We start from the raw sequence: 21118 nt of genomic DNA, 5'->3' as shown, positions 1-21118 counted from the left end.
CAACCTTCACGTTGCATACAAAATATGAGATAAAAGGTTAGGAAGAGTAGGTCCATGTAAAAGCAAATCTATTGAATTTCTTTTCTTTCCTAACAAGTAAAAACATATGAATTCAAATTCCCAGTCAGCATTAAACAACAGCCACAGTACACAACCCCATCAAACTTGGCAAGAACACATCAGACTTATCTTTTTAAGAAAATACAAAGGAATTACAACAATCACTAACAAGAGACATGAACACTCGTTGCGGTTTGTCTAAGCCAGAAAGCCTGGATGTGAACAGCCGAGCCGAAGTCCGCATCCTCTTCTCCCGAATCCAAGATGACTACTGCTTGTAACTGTGCAAAGGAGATATAGAAGAGAAAATGAGTGAAAAACAGCAGCGACCACGATTCAAAATTTAAATCACCAGAAGAACACATTTTCAGGAAGAAAACATAAAATGCATGGGATAAGAAAGAGAAATTACAAGACAGGATATGGAGCCATCAGTATAACAGATTACACAGTCGTCGTCTCAGCGAGGTACTCTTTTTCGACTTAGTATCTCCTGCTCTTTCAGTCTATGCTGAAACCTTGCAAGCCGAGCTTGAAGACTGACCAGACCAGCGGCTTTACGGGAGAGCACAAAGCTCAATTGGGTCATGTAGTTGTCAATGAGGCTTCCTGGCTGGTCCACTTCCGCTAATAGCTTCATTTCCTGATGACCAGGAACCACAGAAAATAAGCTCCATATAACAAGTTTGATATGGTATAAGTGCTTAAGGTTTCAAATCAAATGTGCTTGAGGTATCAAATCAAATAAAGATGAGTCCATAGGAGATCCATGTGCAGACACTTGGCTGAGATTTGATGGGCAACTAGTAAAAACTAAATGAAAAAAATCGAAAAGAATTTAACAATACTTTGCTATGTAGATAAGGAACATTAACTCGAAATCCACAAAACACTTATTCTTAAGAATGAAATCGTTTAACTTACTTCCCGAACAATCTCCATTGTATCCTCAATCTCTTTTCTGTGAGCAGCAATCAAGGCCTCTTCTTCCTATAATGATCCAAATTAACTTAAGATGATAAACAAAAGGTAAAGAGAAACTTCAAATACATACACAGCAACAACAATAATGATTGTCATGCAAGTACCACATCAAAATCTAACCTCAAGTATTGCATTTATGTTCTCATCAGGAACTTCAGGCTCATATTGTCTGGATCCAGCATTAGCTGAGTTATAATTGCTAGTATTATGCTGCTTACTACTTGTGGTAGAGAGATCTGATCCACCAGTTTCTTTTTTCAGCCAGTTACCAAACTTTTCTGATTTTTCATCCTTGGATATTTTTCTATGAGGTGGTGACACCTTTTGCACTTTTTCTTCCGTTTCAACCGAGTTTTGGGAATAAGAATACATTTTTTGGCTATTAGAATTAGCATAAGAACTTTTCATTTCAGACCGCTCCCTATCCATTGTGACAGAAGCCATCCCTCTTTCCTCCCTCCCATTGAGAGGATAGCTGGGTATTAAACTTCCAGACTGCTTGTCAAAATCAGCACTAGAATTGTGTGAGGAGTTATCCTTTTCCATAACCCTTCTTCCTGTATCTGCTACTTTCACCTCTTGACGTTGCTCATAAACATCTTCTACATCAGTAGAAGTCAGCTGAGACGAAGCTGATGAAGCATCTTTATTAGTTGGTGGTAAATTTACAGCTGGATCCTTTTTAGGATTACCACTTTTGGAGAGACTCTTTACCCTGTTCAAGGAATCATACTGCTGACATTAAATATGTTTCTTTTTGAGGGAGCAAAAAATAACACTTCAGAAGCCAACAACAGAAAACTGCAGTTGTAGTACCTATCTGCATATCTCAAGGTATTGAGTGTGTGTTCGCATGACCCTGCATTTGGCGAAATGCAAGAGATCATTACCGTCCTTGAATTTCCAACAAAGGAGTCACGAAGCACTTCAGTGAGTTTGCTTCCACGAAATGGTATATGTATCTGATCATTGTCCAGAGCACGAATGCACTCTTTAAGAGCCAAAAGACTCTTGTTGATTTCTGCTCCCTCAATTCTACAATGAATCAAATCAATCAACAATTCAGAATAATGCAGAAAACCGGGCAACAGTATGAGCTTGACAACTAAAAATGCTTTGGATTGTATAATCAGAGCACCATTCAGTCATTTGAGCAACTGCCCAGATGCTGAAGGCACAAGCCAAAAAGATTATATATTTATGAGAAAATTGATAGCCAAATAAAAAATGCCTAATATTGGAGAAGCAGAGAAAGGTAAAAACTCGTGTATATAAGCGAATTACCTAGTTTGCCGATCATTATCAGTGGTGTCAGCACCTCTTTCACTACCAGCAAGATCAATGAAAGAGATCTTCCCCACAACTCTTCCACTTTTAGAATCGTTTTCATCAATTTTCCTCCTGGAATCTTTGACTTCAACATGCTTTTTAACAGCAAGCTGCAAAATAGCATGTGACCTCGAAGACTCCTCATTGGCACCAGTGGACCCAGTACTTCTAGCAGCATTACCCCTCTCAATATATTCTTTAACTATCTGTACATCTGAAACTTCAAATTCTTGCAAGCCAACAATGCATACTTGTTGTCTTCCATCTTCTCTCATACAAAGTTTCCTATTAGAAAACAATGAACTCAAGTCAATTTAATGTCTTGGACACTCCGCAGAAGCATATGTCCATTACAAACAAATATGTGTGCATGTAAACGTTTCTGCATTTACCGCGAAAGTTCTCATAATAAGTAGCTGTGTTCTTGTAAAACCAAACATAACACAACCAGCAGAATGGCTTATGTTCACATGCTCACATATGATAATGAGACCATTCCAAGTAGCTTAACATAAGATCAAAATCCCGCAGGTAAAATAATCGAAATAGTTGGGGCCTTTCTAAATTATCAAAAAGCCATGGGTTCAACAACCCCACTCATTTGCAAGATAAACAGCCAAACAATGCAGAAAAAGTAAAAGTTGACAATTGAAAGGGAGGAAAAACAAAAAACAAAAGCAACAACAACAACACAAATCCTTTGCCCGGACAACTATAACACACACACAGATCCAATCATACACCATGGTTCTTAGGACAGAAGAATCAACTTTTAGAACAGAACAAAGTAGCAGTGATTAAACATTAAAAACATTAACTTGAAAACGAAAGAGATATACTTACTTTCTATCACTGAGAAGATCATATAGCTTTCCACCATATATCTCAAAGTAGCTAAGCCACAATTTGAATCTCTGATTACGATAGACTGGTTGATGCAACAATCTCACAAGGTCTTCTGAAGCTCTGAGAGGTAATGGTTGCATTGTATATGTCTTGCCACTGCCTGTCGTCAAAATGTTATTAGGAACTGAATTATTCACACCACATACTAAAAAAAGTCTAGCTTGAGACAAGCAGCCAGCAAGAACTTGAAAACAGAAGAGACTAGTTTAGGGATAATGAAGTTAGAGATCACAGTGGCTCAACCTAGTTTTTGCTTAAGAAAAGAGGTTTCATAGAGTGATCGATACAGAGATAAAAGGCAAAAAAGATATTACCTGTCTGACCATAAGCAAAACACGTAGCTTTTGTTCGTTCAAAAATGGTAGGTATAATTGGTTGAACAGTAACTCGATATACCTGTTCAAATAAGCATCCAAAGCAATCATGCATCAACTTTTCTAACTAACAAATAATCAACGAGGACAGACGACTTCACAGCAAGAAAATACAAGAACACCAAGACCAACATGAAACAACAAAAATAACTAAGATTACTTATGAGCGTGTATCAAAACAATGCCAAGTAGAAACTTAATCTGAAATGTAGAGCTGCTACCTCATCGTTGGAGACATGTTCGTTGAGAACAGCATCAAAACAAAACTCATGCTTCTCCACATAAGCAGTCAAGTCCACCTATGATATCATGGAAGGAGATTGTATCATACAATATACAAATGCATATCAGAGAAAATACAAGATGTAGACATTACGTCAGAACCACTTCAATCAGAAACATAAACTCTGCTAAACATTTAGGGGGTGTTTGGTATGAGGATTTATGCTATGGTTCGAATCATGATTCGTGACTCGCTACAATGCTTTTTCTCACAAAAAAACACAAGTAAACCGAAAATGGTTCTGAATCCATGAACCAAACGTCCACTTAGAGTAACAACAGTTGCTCTAGAAAGTACTACCTTTAGTTTGGGTTCATGCACAGCCACATAAGCATCGTCATATACAGTGACAATATCCTCCTCCTTCCGAGAAAGCTCCTTCTTGTTTAAAGGTCTTTTGCGTACCTACAACATGCAAATAAAGTGTATGAATATTACAGACCTCTACAAGTATCAAATTATTGCCAATAAAAAATAATTTAAAAAAATAGAAATGGCTCTATTTGCAACTGTGCTATGTCTTCTGAATGTTTGAGTCATAATCAATAACATACCACAACTTTAATCTTAGCCACATTATTTTCCCTTGGGATCTCTTTTCCATTTGTAGGATATGAAACAGATGCATCTGCATCTGGCTGCCCTCTTTGCTGATCCCCACTTACAACATTCAAATCATTGTCAAATCCTCTAGTGCCACTAGGTATGAATGGTGAAGGCTCAAAAGGTTCTGACATAACGTGCTGGAGATGTAAACAAAGGAGTAAAGAGCCATTCCTCATTTGCAAAATATATATATATATAGAAAAATATCCACAAAAACAGAACACCAATTCCATCCATTTAATTAAAACAAATTTCATACTGTCACGCAGAATATAAACTTTCTTGAATCATCAAAACACAAGGCATCCTTCATTCATTTCCAAGCATCATAAAAAATACACGAACCTGCCCCTCACACAACAAAACTGAACTTTTTTCCTAACAGCCATTTTCAACAAGCAATTCACAAATCCAATTCTGATCAAAGTCGGTAACTTTCCTAAGAAGATGGATGTAAAACCTTACAAGAAAATCATACCTCAGATAAAAGTTCTGTATCATCCATAGCATGAAGGTCCAACAGCCCAGCTCCAAAATCCCCTCTAAAATCCGGAGAATAAAACCCATCTGAAGCAGCCACTCCACTTGAACTTTGGACAGTAGGTGCATATGGCTCAGACCCCGATTCTCCATTGAAATTGAGGTTTCTCATTAACTTGAAAATCCTCTGTTTCTCTTCAGCAGACTGTGCTCCATAATCCTTTTAACAAAATCGAATGCATAGTTATTGTGGACTCCGAAATATTAATTCTACTTGTTAAGATGGAGAAAATAGAGAAAGAAGTCAAAATCTCAACAAGCCAAATGACCTACGCAATGTTCAAACATACCAATGCAGTACTATTTATGGTATTAATTGAAAGTGATTAAATTACCGATACTTCAGCTCAGAAAAATAACATACAAGATAAATAAAAATAAAAGAACCCACACACACACGCATTGGGGGAAAACGCTCAAAGCCAAAAGGTTAAGACTTCGGATTATGATAAACCTAAAATTAAACATAAACATTCCTATATTGGTTAGATTCCTGAACAAAATTTTGAAAAATAAGAACAACCATGAACATATATTTGCCTAAACCAATTGCATGTTATAGACAGTTCCATGTACTAAAATTGAACACATGGTAGTAAAACTTGAATACCTGCATTAGAAGGCTTGGAAGGAGGCGATTGTCGATGCCAGTGGAAGCCATGGGAGAGGCCAGATGCTGCAGTCCGGCGGACTGGAGCCAGCGCGCCATGACCGCGTCGCCGGCATCGCCAGCGGACCCTGCATTGTGCAGAGAGCCGGCGGCTGCGTGATCATACAGAGCAGTCGCCGCGGCGGCATTGCTCTGCTGCATCTGGCCGCCCATGTGGCGCTGCGAACGTCTTTGGGGAGCCAATTTTCAAGATCTATATACCAACAACCACTTCACAAACACACGACAAAAAAATTTCACAAAATCAAAAAAAAAAAAAAATCGTAGTACATCGTATTCTTCAGTTCCACAATTTCTCAGAGAAACGAAAATCATCGATCTAAACAAACTGTTACTCACAATGTGGTGAAAAGTTGAATTCGAAACAGGACATGAAGATGAAAAAAAACTCGGAAATCGATTCAACGCTTTCAGAATCTGCACCACCACCAAAAAAAAAATCAAATCATGTTTCAGAATTTCAACGCCAACCTCAATCGATCGATCAAAAAAATTCCAAAAATTTCTAAGGAAAAAAAAATCACGATCCGACGTACAGGAATGCGGCAAATCAAAATACGGAGAACATAAATGATCGAGATCTGCAGAAAATCGGAATCGCGGTCAGATCCGAAACCAGAAGATGAAGCAAAACCCTAAAATGATCTTGCGAGAAACGAAAATGGCGTTCGAATGTTCTCGCTCTATTTCGATGGCGATGATGGTTGGTTTGGGCTCCACGGGAGGAGAGTATACGCCTCTTCTCATATAATAAAAAAAAAAAAAAACCTTTGTTTTTATTGTAAGAAAATCCTTTTAAGATATTATATATATATCCATCAAATGTACATGTCAGTATGGAGTCTTTTTTTTTTAAATCTTTTTTAGGAAATACATGATTACATGTCAACTGTATTTTTGCTCTATAAAAATTCAAATATTAGGCTTAAAAAATAAGGACTTGTTTGGTTCAATAATTTAAATTATGGAGATTTGAATCTTTTTTATTAAAATTATAGAATTTGAATTATGGTAATTTAAATTGTGATCTAAATTATTGTTTAGATATGAAAAAAATTGTAATTTGAATTGAGAATAAAATTTAAATTGTGCTTAGATAAAGTATTAAAAGCTGTCATTAGAGTTTTGTAACAAATTTTATAAAATCTCATTACAAATGACATTAAAAAATATGCAAGCTGGGTGGAGATTTTTTCTTTTTTTTATTATGAACACATTAAGAAAAAATCATCTCAATCGAAATTAAAATGAATAAATTATTATATTTTTAAGATTAAAATTAAAAAGAGAAAGTAAAATCTGAAACTATTAGACTGTTAATAACAATTCAAATTATTAAAATTTAAAGGTGTAGTGAATTCTAAAATTAATAATTTAAATTATTCTTGAATCATTATTAATAATTTAAATTATCTTTAAATTTTCCTCTCCTAAATACTAATTTAAATCTTGAATTAAGATTTGAATTCTAAATCAGCAGGCTCAATAGGTTGAGAACGGCCGATTTTTAATTTCCAGGAATGACTAATTTCGCCTTGTCTTTGTTGCGAATTTTCACGTGTGTGGCGGAAAGGCGCTTTGGTTCAAGACAATTGGAGGAACGGAAAAGGCAAGACAGCAAGGGCGTGTTTGTTTGCTAGCACTTTTTGTCTTTCAATTTTTCTTTTCTTTGTTTTTATTTTTTATTTTTTATTTTGGGGTAAAATACGATTGGATCATGTCTGATTACTTTTTTTTTTTTGCTTGGAAGTGTAATTAGTTAAGGCCTATTTAGTTTATGGGTTTTAACAGAATTTAAATCAACTATTTTAATTATGACTTTTAAAATTTTAATTTTTGGGAGAAAAAAATATTATAGCATAATTAAAATATAGATTTGAACTCATGAAAAACTCAGGAAACAAACATATTCTTATTCCACTAAAACTGTTAGAGTTAGTTAGATCGATAAATTGTGTTTATATTCTTTAAAAAAAAAAAAAAGCAGTTTAAACTCCATGGCAAATACTATAATTTTTGAGCTTTTGTTGGGCATTCACACTTCATTTTGGATTTACAAAATTTAAGAAGGAAAGGAAGGACTATTGAGGGCTTATTTAGTTCAACAATTTAAACCGTGGAGATTTGAACATTTTTAGTTAGAACTACAGAATTTAAATTGTAGTGATTTAAACTGTAATCCGATCTGTTATTTTGATATGTAAATAAATTGTAATTTGAATTGGGAATACAATATGAACTGTATTTAGATAAAGTGTTAAAAATTGTCATTAGAGTTTTGTAATTAATCTTATTAAACCTCATTATAAATGACATTAAAAATATGTAATATTGGTGGGGATTTGTTCATCTCTTTATTATGAACACATTAAAAAATCATCTCAATTAGAATTAAAACAAAAAAATTATGACATTTTTAAGATTAAAATTGAAGAGAGAAAAAAATAAAATCTGAGACTGTTAGACTGTTGACAACAATTTAGATTGTTAGAATTTAGAGGTGAGATGAATTTTAAAATCAACCGTTTAAATTACCTTTAAACCATTATTAATAGTTTGAATTGTTCTTAAATTTTCCTCTTTCAAATATCAATTTAAATCCTAAACAATAGTTTGTTGTTGAAACAAAAAAGAGTTGAGTTCATCGTGGTCGGTAACAAACTGGGTATGACAGAAGAAAAAGACACGTCTAATGTCTTCATTACGCACAAGTCAACCTTAATTACCATATCCCATTTGGGATATCTTGCATTTCCCAATTTTGACTGAAATCATTTTTTTTTTTTTTTACAAATCCTAATATAACATTAATCAACACTCTACGTAGCTTAGGAAATAATATCCCACCGAATAGCTCTGTTTTACATCTGTATCAATTCTTGTGAGTCTATAAACTATTTATTTGGATGTAATTTCGACGGATTTAATGTTCAAAAACATATAAATACATATCCACCTATGACTCTACCATAAAAAATCCTAACTAATTAAATAATTAAACAAAAATTACCACCTTGATTAAGTTCTTTTGTAAAAGCACCCCAGTCAAATTAATACAAGTAAATAGGGTCATTATATAATAGAGTTATATATAGATACGCTTTGGATTCTGTACGTAGTTGCTAAGAGAAAAATATAGGTCGTGTTTAGAATTGATCTTATTTTTGTTTTTTACAGTTCTCGAAAAAGAAAAAATGAAAACGTTTTCAAAACGGCGTTTTGCGCAATAAAGACAAAAAATGAAAATGAAAACGATTTTTTGATTTAGTGTCAAATGAGAGAGAAATAAAAAAATGACTTTTAGTCGTTTTTCATTTTTTATTTTCGTTTTTTCCTCTCTCGAGCAGAGAGAGAGAGAAAGAGAGACATTAATGAGTTTTTTTTACACTAAAAATAATCTATTGATAAAATTACTAAACACATTTTTAAAAATAATTTCTGTCTGAGATTGAAAATATTTTCATTTTTATTTTTATACAAAAAATAAAATATTTTTAAAATGAGTTCCAAACGCGCCAAGAATTTTTGCCGTTTTGCCCGTTTATTGGCTCTGAAAATTATGGTGAGCAAAGAACTCAACACTCTTGTGTTGGAATAATCACAAACACGTACAAGTAATATGTAAGTTTTGGATAATAGTTAGATACTAGCAGCTTCTTTGTGCATGATTTGCATGTGTTTTTGGTCCATTTTGCTCCAAATTACGATATATATAATAAATTATAATGCATGAATTTACTTCATTATCGGTGTAACCCTTTAAATTTCAATAGATAAATAGCAAGTGGACCACATGCGTCGATCACTATAACGTAAAAGCAAGTTTAATCCATATTCTTTAAAATGCTACACGATAGCTATACAATTAACAATATGGTATCCGATACTCAAAAAATTGACAAAAATATGGTATGACAAGTTTGTATTAAGTGGTCTTTTGTGCGTGATTAATAGTGATAATTCAACTCAAAACTTTATTGTTGAAGATCTAAACATGTCAATGATGGGAAAGTTCATAATTAATAAAGGGTTTGATGGGATGGTGTGAATCAATTAAATTAAGTTTGAGACAATATTTAGTTTCGAAAATTAAAGATGGAATAGGGCATGGGGTTTCGAGCATAACTTCTTTGTACTGACTGACATTTGTCTACCAAGTGGTCCAAAATCTTGTTGAATGATGGAAAATAATAGCTAAGTGATTAGTAAATTATAACATATTTTTTAAAAATAATAAATTATAGTATAATTTGCTATTTTAAATTTTAAATATTATTAAAAATTTAAAAGTATCCTTAAACCCCTTTTTCTACTACACTCTTCTCTTCAAAACATTTATTTTTTTTAAAAACAGTAGGTAGATTATAGTCAAGTTTACCATGACCAAGACCGGCGGCTGGCTTTGGCGATCAGAGACCATTTTTTGGTAATCTGTGACCTTTTTTCAGCGACCAGTGACCGTTTTTTGGTGATCGTTTAACACTGTATTTACTGATAAATATCGTATTTATCATTTAATATTGTATTTACTAGTAAATAATATATTTATCCAAAAAGCTGACCACCAGCTCCAGCGACCGTTTAATGTTGTATTTACAAGTAAATATCGTATATACCAATAAATATCGTATTTACTAGTAAATATCATATTTACCTGAAAATCTAGCCACTGACTTCGGTGGCCGTTTAACACTGTATTTACCAGCAAATATCGCATTTATTAGTAAACATCATATTTATTCGAGAATTTGGGCACCAATTCCGGCGATATTTTAGTAAATACAGTATTTACGGGTAAATATCATATTTATCTGATAATTTTTTCAGAGACTCCAGCGACCATTTAACATTGTATTTACTGGAAAATAACGTATTTACTTATAAATACAGTATTTACTATATTAATCTGAAAATTCGATGACCAGCTTCGACGATTGGTAAATATAAATATGGTAAATACAGTATTTAGCATATTCAAAATTTTCTACAAATTAATTAATATTACAAATTGATCCTAAAAAATCCCCAAATCTGTACAAGAAAAAAATCCTAACCCTAATCCTCAAATCAACCCCAAATTTTATTCCTAAACCCTAGCCCCAACCTATGCCAAAATAACCTAAAATTTCCACCACCAGCCCACCCATTCCCGGGGAACCCACCCTATCCTGACACCTGGCGGCCACACCTGCAACAAAAATCAACAAATCATAACAACATCAGCGCCTGACGTCGGAGAAGCCTCGCAACGGCGAGTCCCGATCTCTACAACTTCTTCTCCTCATCGGCTTCTTCGTCTTCACTCATGAGATCCGAGATCGGCGACATCAGAGCCAAGATCAAGAACTCCGACGAGCACATCAGTTTCCTCTTCACTCCCTCCGGCTGAAACCCTAACCAAAAATCACGAAGAGAAAATCTCGAACACAAATCACGAAGAGAAATTGTGAGAGAATCGCGACCAGAAATCCTGAAGAGAACCGAGACAGGAATCGCGAAGAGAGAGAGAGAGAAACGACGCCGGTGATTCCCTCACGCGGTGGCTATCGTCGGTCATCGACAGTCGGCATCGTCGCTGGTCGTAGCTGCATCTTATTTATACAGATAGAGAAAGAGAGCAGAGAGAAAGAGGCCGGAGAGAGAGAGAGAGAGAGAGAGAGAGAGAGTTTTGGGAAAGTAATTTGAGAAATAACTATAAAAAAAAAAAAAAACATTGTGGGTAAAATTAGAAATGAATAATTTATTTCAAAATGAATAAGAGAGATATGCTATAATTTATCAATATTTAAAGATATGCTATTTATTTAAAAAAAAAAAGTAAAAAAATGCTATATAGTGTATTTTCCAATATATATATATATATATATTGTTTTTTTTTGTTTGCTTTTAGTAATGTTGTTTATAGCTCAAAGTAATACTCAACATTACATGCATTTTAGGTCTATTAATAACATTACTCTTGAGTCTTTGACTTGTACACCTAATGTTAAAGACTAATAGTAATATTTAAGCGCACATCTCATGTATCTTCAAATCTATTGCTTAAATTGAGATACCACAACTGACCAATAAAGCATAATCATATTTTTTGACGAGAAAAAAAGAAAAGAAAAAAGGCAGACTTGTATTTCCTTATGCCCATAATTCCTAGAAAGATATATTTAAGCAGAAATACAAACAACTCTTTGGTACAAATGTAATATGAATGGTTAACAATGGGTGTAATGATGCATGAACTACATGATAGAATGATTATGACCACAACTTTGCATAAAAATAACAATAAAACCAACTTGTATTTTTATACTTGACCTTTATGAGATACATGAAATTCCCAAAAGATCTCCCTTTCTAACTTTATGCTTTTGGACTTCAGAAGTCCAATATATATATATATACATATATAAATACGGGTAAGGGTTTGTTTGGCTGATGATACGTTAATTTCATTTTGCAATAGTTATAAATTTTGGGTGTTTACGTTAATTATACACATAGGGCCGTTTAGTTCGTTGATTCGAGTTTTTAATTTGAGTTGAGATATAATTTTATGTGAGAGTTTTTTACTATAGTAAAAAAGTTAAATGTGACTGTTTATGAGAATTTTTTACTGTAATAAAATTCAAATTATAAATTCGAATCAGCAAAACGAATGATGCATAATCTTTTTGTATATTTTCATCTAATGGGTGTGTTATAGTGGTCATTGTGGGCCATGTTTGAGGAGAATGGTGCTGGTGGATCTACATGTGGGCCATCCCCTTTTCCACCTTGGCCTAACTCTGTCTCATACCTTGTGGTACACTTCTTTTGAATAAGGGCCTTGCTTTAACTTAAAGCATGTAGTGAGGTGGAGATCTAAAACAATTAAAGAGCGTTAATTTGAATTAAAGTCCCATCATTCTTAAACAAAAATTAGCTATCGCATCCTTTTTAGTTGTACATCCACCACAACTTTTGATATAATTTCGAATTTTGTAATTGGCTCCTGTAGACATTTTCAGGTCTTATTCATTTCACTGATTTGAATTTAAAATTTGAGTTTTGTTACAGTAAAAAATTCTCAGAAACAGTTACATTTAACTTTTTCGTTACTGTAAAAAGTTCTCACATAAAATCACATTTCAACTCGAATCAGCGAACTAAACGGACCCTTAAACTATGAGGACTGATTTTTTGAGGTTTAATTATATGAATCTTATATAAATGGGAACCAAAAAAGAAGGAAAACAAGTCAATGGTATAGAGTACTTCACGTGAAGCCATTTATTAGAAATGACCCCTTATATTATGTTATGATTATGATACTTCATATCCCTCCGCCCCATTAAAATATAGTCAGACATAAATATCTTGTACCTAGTCTTATAAATTATGGTACTATGTAAAATACAGAAAGGGTAGTAAATAACATATTTTTAAATTAAATTTAGTAAATAATAAATTTTAAAATTATTTATAATAAATAGTAGTTTATTGTGTAATTATTTCATTTAACACTAATAAAAAATAATTTACTTGGTAAAAAAATTTTATTTACGCGGAAATTTTTTTTATCAACTTTAAAAAGAAAATTTATGTGAAAAAAATCTTTTTACTAGTAGTAAATGAAATATTTACGCAGTAAACTGTTACTTACTTTAGTTTTAAAATTTACTATTAACTTAATTTAGTTTTATAAATATATTATTTACATTCTTCAATGTAAATAATACTCTAAATGCGTTGCGTATACAGTTTTTCTTCTAAATTAAAATATTAGACCTAGTTTATAGAAGCAGAAAATATACAAAAAAAAAAAAAAAAAATTACAAGGTACAAAATAAAAGTTAAAAAAGTACACTTCAAAAAATTGCCAAGATAAGTTATGAATTCAGCGTGTATTATATTGCTTAAAATAATGAAACCATTTGGCATTGTTTTTAGCATCTTAAGTTAGCAAGGTCCTTAAAATGTTCAGAGGCATGACATTCGCGCCTTGATTTTCTAAAAGGACATTGAAACTAATGTTGTAAGAATTTTTTAGTTGATGGATTCAGAATTATTCTCGATTTACGTGTATTTTTTGTGAGAGAAAATACTATAGCGAACTATGAATTATGATTCGAACCATAAAACAAATCCTTGAACTAAACGCATAGTTATAATTTTAATTGTAACGTTTCTTTTCCCTACTAAAATAATTCAACAAACATTTATCCTATATAAGCTTTATAATTCTTTTCTTTAAAAAAATATAATATACGCTAGACGAGTGGGGCCTTAACCCATAATGACACCAAAGTTTAATTGGGTCCTGAAGAACCAAACACATTGGTATTGGTATATTTATATTGACGTGTGTACAGTATAAACTACATACATGATACATACATACATATATATTTGCCATGAAAGAACTACATACATACATACATACATACTGTCATACATACATATATATATATATATTTTTTTTTTTTTTTCCATGAAAGAACTACATACATATATGCTATTTCCTGAACATGTGCCAATTTATTTGCAGGTTGACGATCTGAGAAACATTATATATATATATATATATATATATGTATGGAGCTGTGAAACTGAGGTACTCGACACTGTCCATCTAAACTACAATGAGATTTATCATATACGAAAAAAATACTCTTATGGTTATCGTTAAATTTTCATGATTTGATGACGTAACTTCACATTTACCCAAATGATTGTTTCATATGTAAGCATATTGTACAACATTCTTAACGCAAATGGCTCTCATCTCCAAAACATCAAAAGGGAAACAATTAGGTAAGTGAAGAAAGTATAAAACTCTTTTCTTATAAAAATTTAATTTTTTATTCATATATAAGAAAAGAACGGCCCCAAATTTACTTATTGGATTGAAAATAAAATGGAATGAATAGCAAAAGCCACACCCATATGGATAAGTAATTACGTAAAATGCCTACTATGAAGGGTCTGAATTTGTTACCAAAGAATCGATGTGGTCATGTGTTAAGAGTCAGAGAAAGAAATAACCCCTATCTTTATTCTATAGCTCAGTTTCCATGTTAAAATCTCAAATCCACCTCTACGACAATGTAAAAAAATAAACAAGAAGTATTTCAGCAAAAAATAAAGAAATAAAAATAAACTACAAGTAAACCGACTTTATAGTGAATAGATATAGATCCAGTCTCCTTTCATATCAGATGAACTCTTTTTTTTGGGTTAATTTCTTTATTTTTTTTGGCGCTAAACTTGTAAAGACAATAACTTAGAGCCCATTTAGTTTATAGATTTAAACTAATAATTCTTAATTTTAATATTTGAAATATAAAATTTTTGTTAGAGAAAAATACTGTAACATAATCAAAATTATGTATTTAAACGTATGAAACAAGCATGAAACAAACGAGCCGTTAATATTAGGTAACTCAAATCCAACCATATAATGCAGCTTTCCCACTTAGAACGACCACTAAATTTGATTTTTCAGGACCACGTTTGCAAATCCCACAGGAACAAAAGCCAGCACAAAATCAATGCACTTCTTCTATATAAAATAAAATGCTGCTAAAACATAGAAGATAAATGTTTTAAATTATTTCTAAATCAACACATACGCACCAATAATAAATTAGGAAGCAAGTTTAAACGAGTAACTTGTTGCTGTAAACAACACTTTAACACAGAAACCACATCCAGTCCAGAATCTCAAAAAAGACCAAAAAAGAAAGCTTTAAAAGGAAAACGGGTAATAATAAAAACTAAGACTAGCAAGCGCTTGCCATGACACCGCGACCGGCTTAGCACTTGACCTCCTTCAAACCATGAGCGAAATAGATAAAAGTTGGGTCTGTGGCTCCTTCCTTGTAGTAAGCCAAAACCAAGCCGGCATCGTCGGCCATGCTCTCCCCCACAAAGCTGCAAACATTAAAGTTCCGTTTAGTATACATAGGACTATGTAACTGGATACACACAAAGAAGATCAAGTACGAAAAGACCCAAAAAGAAAGATTGAAAAAACATACAATTGGAAGTCCTTAAGCTTTGGAAGAAGGAACTTAATTGCTCCCTCAATGCTCTTCGTGAATTCCTCCTTTTTCTCTCCTTCCAACTTGGCTGACAAAAGCTTGATGTACTTCTTTGCCCAAGCAACAAACTGCTTCTTGTCGAATGAAGGTTGCTCCTGCATAAGATAGCATAATGATTTATCAAATTCAAAGCCGAAAAATTATAGACATCATCAAGGAACCACAAGAAAGAGAGCACTGCATACCTGAAGCCTGAATGTGTCAACAATGTCAACCACCCTAGCAGCTTGGTCGTCAACAGCCTCATCTGCATCGGCACCCTCCGCAGAAGGGTTAGCACCGATGTTTACATCAATTGCTCCTTGGACAACCCACTGGATAAAAGAATCATTCAAAATCATTAGCCAAATCTTGCAAAGACAACAGCAATATAATTATTCAACTGATCTGGTGTTAAAACAAGTAGGATAGGAATCTATCACTGGAAAGCAAACTGATCTTCTAAAGTTGCAGGATTATACTTGCAAATTAACGTTGATATCTTCCATAAGAAGTAACGACTAAGCGAATCTTACATCCAACGCAATAACAAATTTACTAACCTTTCCTTCAACCTCCCAAAGAGCTCTGTTTTCAGTTTCCTTGTATGGAAACGAGTCCGAGAGAAGCTCGTCACCTAAGATTGATTAGGAATTGGTCAAATAACTAGACACAATCAAATACTTGAAGACCAAACAAGCCCAAAATAAACGCACCAAATTGGCAACAATCTTACTCAAAACTACATAATCTACATCAAAGAGTTGAGCATAAGCACACTAGGATTTAAAAACAAACATGCAAAGTCATCAAAACTATATTTGCGACTTGAGCAAAAGCAGCATAATTTTAGCATAAAACCGATAAATTTAACAGCTATTCAATCATAAACGCATGAAAAACAAAGGGAAAAAAATCATCATTCATAACCATAGCTGCTAAAGTACTAATTTTTTAATACAAAAGACACAATTTCTCAGCTAAAAGGCACCAAACTGGCAATAAATTAACCAAACAACCATATTCTATGGCAGGAAATTACATCAAAAAGTTAAAAACAAAAACTTCATTAGCGATTCTTTTTCCTTTATCACAAAATTTATGAACGATTCACGACATAGATTTCAGATCTCAGTAAAATATACAAACATATTCTTAATCTAAACCTATTAAGCACCAGATCCGCACCAAAGAACACAAACCAGGGATCAAATCTGAAAACTATGCTAACTATTTATACACACACATACATACATATATCAATTATCAAGCATAAGAGATCGAATTCGAAATCGAAGAGCAAATATGGGAGAATTTTTTGGGGAATTTTACCGCTGAGAAGGTCCTGGTAAACCAACATGATTGCAGAGAATCTGAAACTGATGGCTCCAAAGATGGGGTTTTTTTTGCAGAGGCGAGAGGAGAGAGACGCAGCGCTGGGAGAGCGAGAGAGGGTTTGGAAAGGTTTGGACGGCTCCTATTTATGGACGAGGGTTTGATGGCAAACGACAAGTGGGGAAGAATCCAATAATTACGAGATCAGGACACTGCTTTTAATAGAATTCCTTTTGCGTCCCTATCCCACTCGGACTCTACTTTCCCTTCCTGAAATATTTTTTATTTATTTATCATTTTTATTTAATTTGATAATTTTGACAAGGCTGTATAGAAGATTATTGTTTCTTAAAATAAATAAAGTGATGTTTGGTAAAGAGATTCGTACTCTGATTCGAATAATGATTTATAGTTTGTTATAGTATTTTTTTTCATAAAAAATACACGTAAATTAAAAATAGTTCTAATCTCATGATTTTAATCCATGAACCAAACGTCTCCTAAATAATATGTGCTTTATCGCGAACTAGAACACTATCGTTTTCAAGATTTTCCCCCTGAGGTCATTGTCGTTTTTTATGTTGCTGTCGTATTTGTATCTGTCGCCGCTTGGTATATTCTAGTCGTTTTCGTGTGTCTCCCTGCTTAACTTCGCGTCGTTTTGTTTTGTTTTGTTTGTTTGTTTATTATTATTTTTTGTATTTTGGGATAAAACATCAAAGCTTTACGTCGTTTTGGTTGATGTACGTATATATAAGTTTACTTTTTCTCATTTTTTATTTTTTTATTTTATTTGATTAGGCCGGATGAGATTACTTAAAGTATAGACCCTTTAAAATTCTTAGCCCCCCTCACAAAAATTTATGGCTTCGTCGCTTGATGTATTTATTTATAAGTTTGAATCCCTCTCGGACTCTACTTTTTCTCCCTTTTTCTAATTTTGTTATTTTTGATAGACCGTATTATAGATCACTTGTTATACTTCAAAAGAAAAAGAAAGGGATAAGTTTACTTCATTTGAAATTTGAGCATTGTCGTTTTCAAAATTTGTCCCTTCTGAGGTCATTGTCGTTTTTTATGTTTTGTTGTGTTTATATACGCTTGGTATATTATAGTCGCTTTCTTATGTCTCCCTTGTTGAAGTTAATGTCGTTCTGGTTGATGTGTGTATTTTAAGTTTTCGTTTAGGGTCGTTGTCGTTTTTACGTCTTCTTATATTGTCGTTGTCTTTTTAGCTCGATGTCGTTTTTGTCATTTGTATCGTATCTTATTTAGTTGTTGTCTGATTAGTCGGTCTCCCTTCCGTGGCTTCTTTACATATTTTTTTCTCATTTTGTCGGTGCCTTTTTTGATTAACGTGGTATCATGGATATTTGGTGCATGTTTAGAATTGTTTTTAAAAAAAATTGTTTTTACGGATTTTGAGAAGTAAAAAAAAAAAGAAAAAGAAAAGACGTTTGTTTAATAAATATTTTAAAAATAAAAATAAAAATAAAAATAGTGAGAAAACAGTTGAAAGTTATTTTTTTTTTTCATTTTTTAGTACTTAGCAATAATATTATAATATATTAATTAATAAATACGATTTTATTTTTTTATTATACTAAAAATAATATCTTAAAAAACTAACTAAACGCAATTTCAGAATTGTTCATAGAATAATTCTCAAAACAATCTCATTTTTACTTTTTATTAAAAACAAAATTATTTTAAAATTAATTTTAAACACACGTTTTCTCTCGTTTCCATTATTGTCGTTTTTTTTTTTTTTTTTTTTTTTTTTTTTTTTTTTTTTTTTTTTCATACTGATGAGAATTGCTATGGTTGTGCCCCTTGGATGCACCACCTATCGAATTGCTTTGAAGGGATGTATTCAAAATAAAGGTTGTTTTTGGGCATGCATTTTTTTTTTTTTTTTTCAAATCGCGGCACAACAACTACTTGAAACTCAATTCCTTTGTAAGAATAACGGTACGTAACAACTATTTGATATCTCATCATAAGGTCGTCCTTTTACAACATTTTTTAAGTTAAAAATAGCGTGACACAACAATCTATTTTAAAGAGAAATATCCCTTTGAACTCCATCGATTACACCTCTCTCTACTATTTGGATATCATTTATTTTGAAAGATCTAATTCCTCTTGTGTCTCTAAAATTACATTTTCGATTTTTTCATTAATAAACTATTTATTTTCAAATAAAATATTACATATGAATTTCATGAAAGCATATGAGATCTACCACAAAAAAATTTTTCAAGAAAATTTTAAAGAATATTTTTTGTTTCATAAAAAACCAGCGATTGTCTTCAATCATTTGAATTCTAAAATGTTTTCTCTTTAATTTTTCAAATTCGTATTTTTATGGTCTTATTATGCGAGTGTATAGCCATTAAATATAATTAAAATCAAATTAAAATAAAAAATATACAAAATAGATAATTTTTAATACACGTCTGATAGTATAAAAAGAGAGACTTAACAATAATTTATTTTTTCAAATCCTAATGTAAAAATATCCATATTTTAATGGAATGAATGATTTTTTTTTAGTTGAGCTAGGAGGTATTTATTTTTATAAAAATTTTCTTAAAGCTTTTTAATAAAAAGCTACCTTTTAATTTTTTCTAAATTTCTTTCTTGTCCTTATAATATTATATTTCATTTTGATGGAAGAGGAAAATACCAAAAGGTTACACAAACAGAGATCTAAAGACCCACAAATTTAAGCGGGAAAACATAATTTCAAAAGCAGAGTCAAGAGAGCGACGACCTCAGAGGTTCATCCATGGAGGAAGCCATATCCCGTATCATCGCAGAGCTCGAAGAACTTCGTCATTCCCAACTAACACCTTCCATCTCCGATTCCTCTCTCTCAGACCTCCAAACCCTCCTTGACAACACTCTCGACGATGACTCCGAGCCCATCGACCGCCTTTACGCCGAGCTCTCCGCCAAGTCCCTTTCTCCGTCGAATCTCGTCTCTCCCCTCGCTTCCGCCATGGATTCCGGCTCCCCAAATCTCTCCCTCGTCGCCTCTAAGGTCTACCTCTCAATCCTTCTCTCTCCTAATTCCCCCGTCCTCACTCTCTTCACTCCCATGGCGTTTCTCTCTCTTCTCCGCTCGATTCGCCGCTGTCTCAAGCGCCGGCCGCCGTCCCAGCCCCGTTCCGGCGAATCGAGTCAGGAAGTTGCGGCCAATCGGAAGAGGAAAACCGGCTCGCGAGGCCGGTCATCGAAGAAGCGTGGACGGAGTCGCCAAGAAGGAGATCATGACGGCGAAGATAGCGAGCTCGATACTAGGGTTTTGTTTACTGTGCTCGAAAGATTGGAGCTTGTAATGAAATTGATTCATTTGGACCGTTTTCCGGATAGTTTGAAGTCTTTGGTTCAAACAGTGGCTGAAATTCCAGTTATGGCAATTGAAGTTTGCACTAATTCGGGCAATTACAACAGATTGACCGACTTCTGCTCGAAGATTTTGCTCGAAGTCCTCAGGCCGGAGCATGGAGATGAGGCCAACACGGCGGCAGAGGTTTTGAAATCGCTGTCGCCGATGATTCTTCAGTGCAAGTCACAAGCGCGGATTTTTGCTCTCGAATTCGTGACGATTCAAATGACGAACGTGGCAAACCGATCTGACGGTGTGAAGAAAGCAATGGTGAATTATCCGAGGTATTTGGTAGTGAAGGCGCCAGAGAAGTCTGAGCCTCGGGCTTTGGCTGTGGAATCAATAATGGAGGTGATTCGAATCATGGAATTTGAAGATCAAATGGGGTTTGTGGAATATGTAATGAAGATGAGCCAAGGAAAGTCCAACTTGAGGCTATTGGCGACTGACCTTATTCCAATGCTTGTGATGTCGTTGAGGGGTCCATTAGACCTGGACTCGGAAGATGGAGTAAAAGATTCATGGGGTATGAAGTGTTTGAAGGCTTTGATCCAGCGGTGTTCGGATGTAACCGCAGGA

At 33.5% G+C, this 21118-nt stretch overlaps 3 protein-coding genes across 4 annotated transcripts in view; 1 reads left to right on the top strand and 2 right to left on the bottom strand.

The window, feature by feature from the left end:
- Window positions 1–55: 55 nt before the first annotated feature.
- On the bottom strand, window positions 56–6511 carry LOC21406274 (kinesin-like protein KIN-13A). Of its 2 annotated transcripts, none has more exons than XM_024166890.1 (15): window positions 6289–6511; window positions 6092–6169; window positions 5693–5962; window positions 5021–5242; window positions 4491–4679; window positions 4237–4341; window positions 3875–3952; window positions 3594–3675; window positions 3217–3379; window positions 2329–2658; window positions 1861–2079; window positions 1165–1759; window positions 985–1050; window positions 473–703; window positions 56–341 (listed from the first exon to the last, which is right to left on the bottom strand). In XM_024166890.1, the coding sequence occupies exons 3-14, from the start codon at window positions 5903–5905 to the stop codon at window positions 521–523; spliced, it is 2445 nt and encodes an 814-aa protein (XP_024022658.1). In that variant the 5' UTR covers window positions 5906–5962; window positions 6092–6169; window positions 6289–6511; the 3' UTR covers window positions 56–341; window positions 473–520. The 2 variants fall into 2 exon arrangements, with proteins under 2 accessions (XP_024022658.1, XP_024022657.1); XM_024166889.1 differs by having other exon boundaries at window positions 5693–5945.
- Window positions 6512–15320: 8809 nt separating this feature from the next.
- Window positions 15321–17272, bottom strand: LOC21406273 (translationally-controlled tumor protein homolog). Its single transcript, XM_010099964.2, has 5 exons — window positions 17143–17272; window positions 16374–16447; window positions 16017–16145; window positions 15769–15926; window positions 15321–15661 (listed from the first exon to the last, which is right to left on the bottom strand). Exons 1-5 carry the CDS (start codon window positions 17168–17170, stop codon window positions 15544–15546), a joined length of 507 nt encoding a protein of 168 aa, XP_010098266.1. The 5' UTR covers window positions 17171–17272; the 3' UTR covers window positions 15321–15543.
- A 2638-nt stretch (window positions 17273–19910) lies between these two features.
- The window catches only part of LOC21406272 (condensin-2 complex subunit D3), a 5925-nt gene continuing 4717 nt past the window's right edge, over window positions 19911–21118 (top strand). Inside the window, exon 1 of the mRNA XM_024166865.1 lies at window positions 19911–21113. Coding sequence (XP_024022633.1) covers window positions 19937–21113 — 1177 coding nt within the window. The 5' untranslated portion in view covers window positions 19911–19936. The remainder of the gene's footprint in view (window positions 21114–21118) is intronic.

The sequence above is a fragment of the Morus notabilis genome, unplaced genomic scaffold, assembly GCF_000414095.1.
Source record: "Morus notabilis unplaced genomic scaffold, ASM41409v2 Scaffold156, whole genome shotgun sequence".
In the NCBI taxonomy this organism is placed as follows: Eukaryota; Viridiplantae; Streptophyta; class Magnoliopsida; order Rosales; family Moraceae; genus Morus; species Morus notabilis.
Note: the sequence above shows the minus strand (reverse complement) of the source record. Positions and strands in the feature narration are given on the sequence as shown.

What these genes read in the sequence shown, in the direction of transcription:
- LOC21406274 (XM_024166890.1), bottom strand. Translation starts at nt 5,905, where the DNA reads ATGGGCGGCCAGATGCAGCAGAGCAATGCCGCCGCGGCGACTGCTCTG. An exon ending in GATAATGATCGGCAAACTAG is followed by an intron (nt 2,080 to 2,328) that starts GTAATTCGCTTA and finishes GATTCATTGTAG; the next exon opens with AATTGAGGGAGCAGAAATCA. An exon ending in ACATAAATGCAATACTTGAG is followed by an intron (nt 1,051 to 1,164) that starts GTTAGATTTTGA and finishes GGATCATTATAG; the next exon opens with GAAGAAGAGGCCTTGATTGC.
- LOC21406273 (XM_010099964.2), bottom strand. Translation starts at nt 17,170, where the DNA reads ATGTTGGTTTACCAGGACCTTCTCAGCG. An exon ending in TTTGGGAGGTTGAAGGAAAG is followed by an intron (nt 16,146 to 16,373) that starts GTTAGTAAATTT and finishes TCTTTTATCCAG; the next exon opens with TGGGTTGTCCAAGGAGCAAT. An exon ending in TTGACACATTCAGGCTTCAG is followed by an intron (nt 15,927 to 16,016) that starts GTATGCAGTGCT and finishes TATCTTATGCAG; the next exon opens with GAGCAACCTTCATTCGACAA.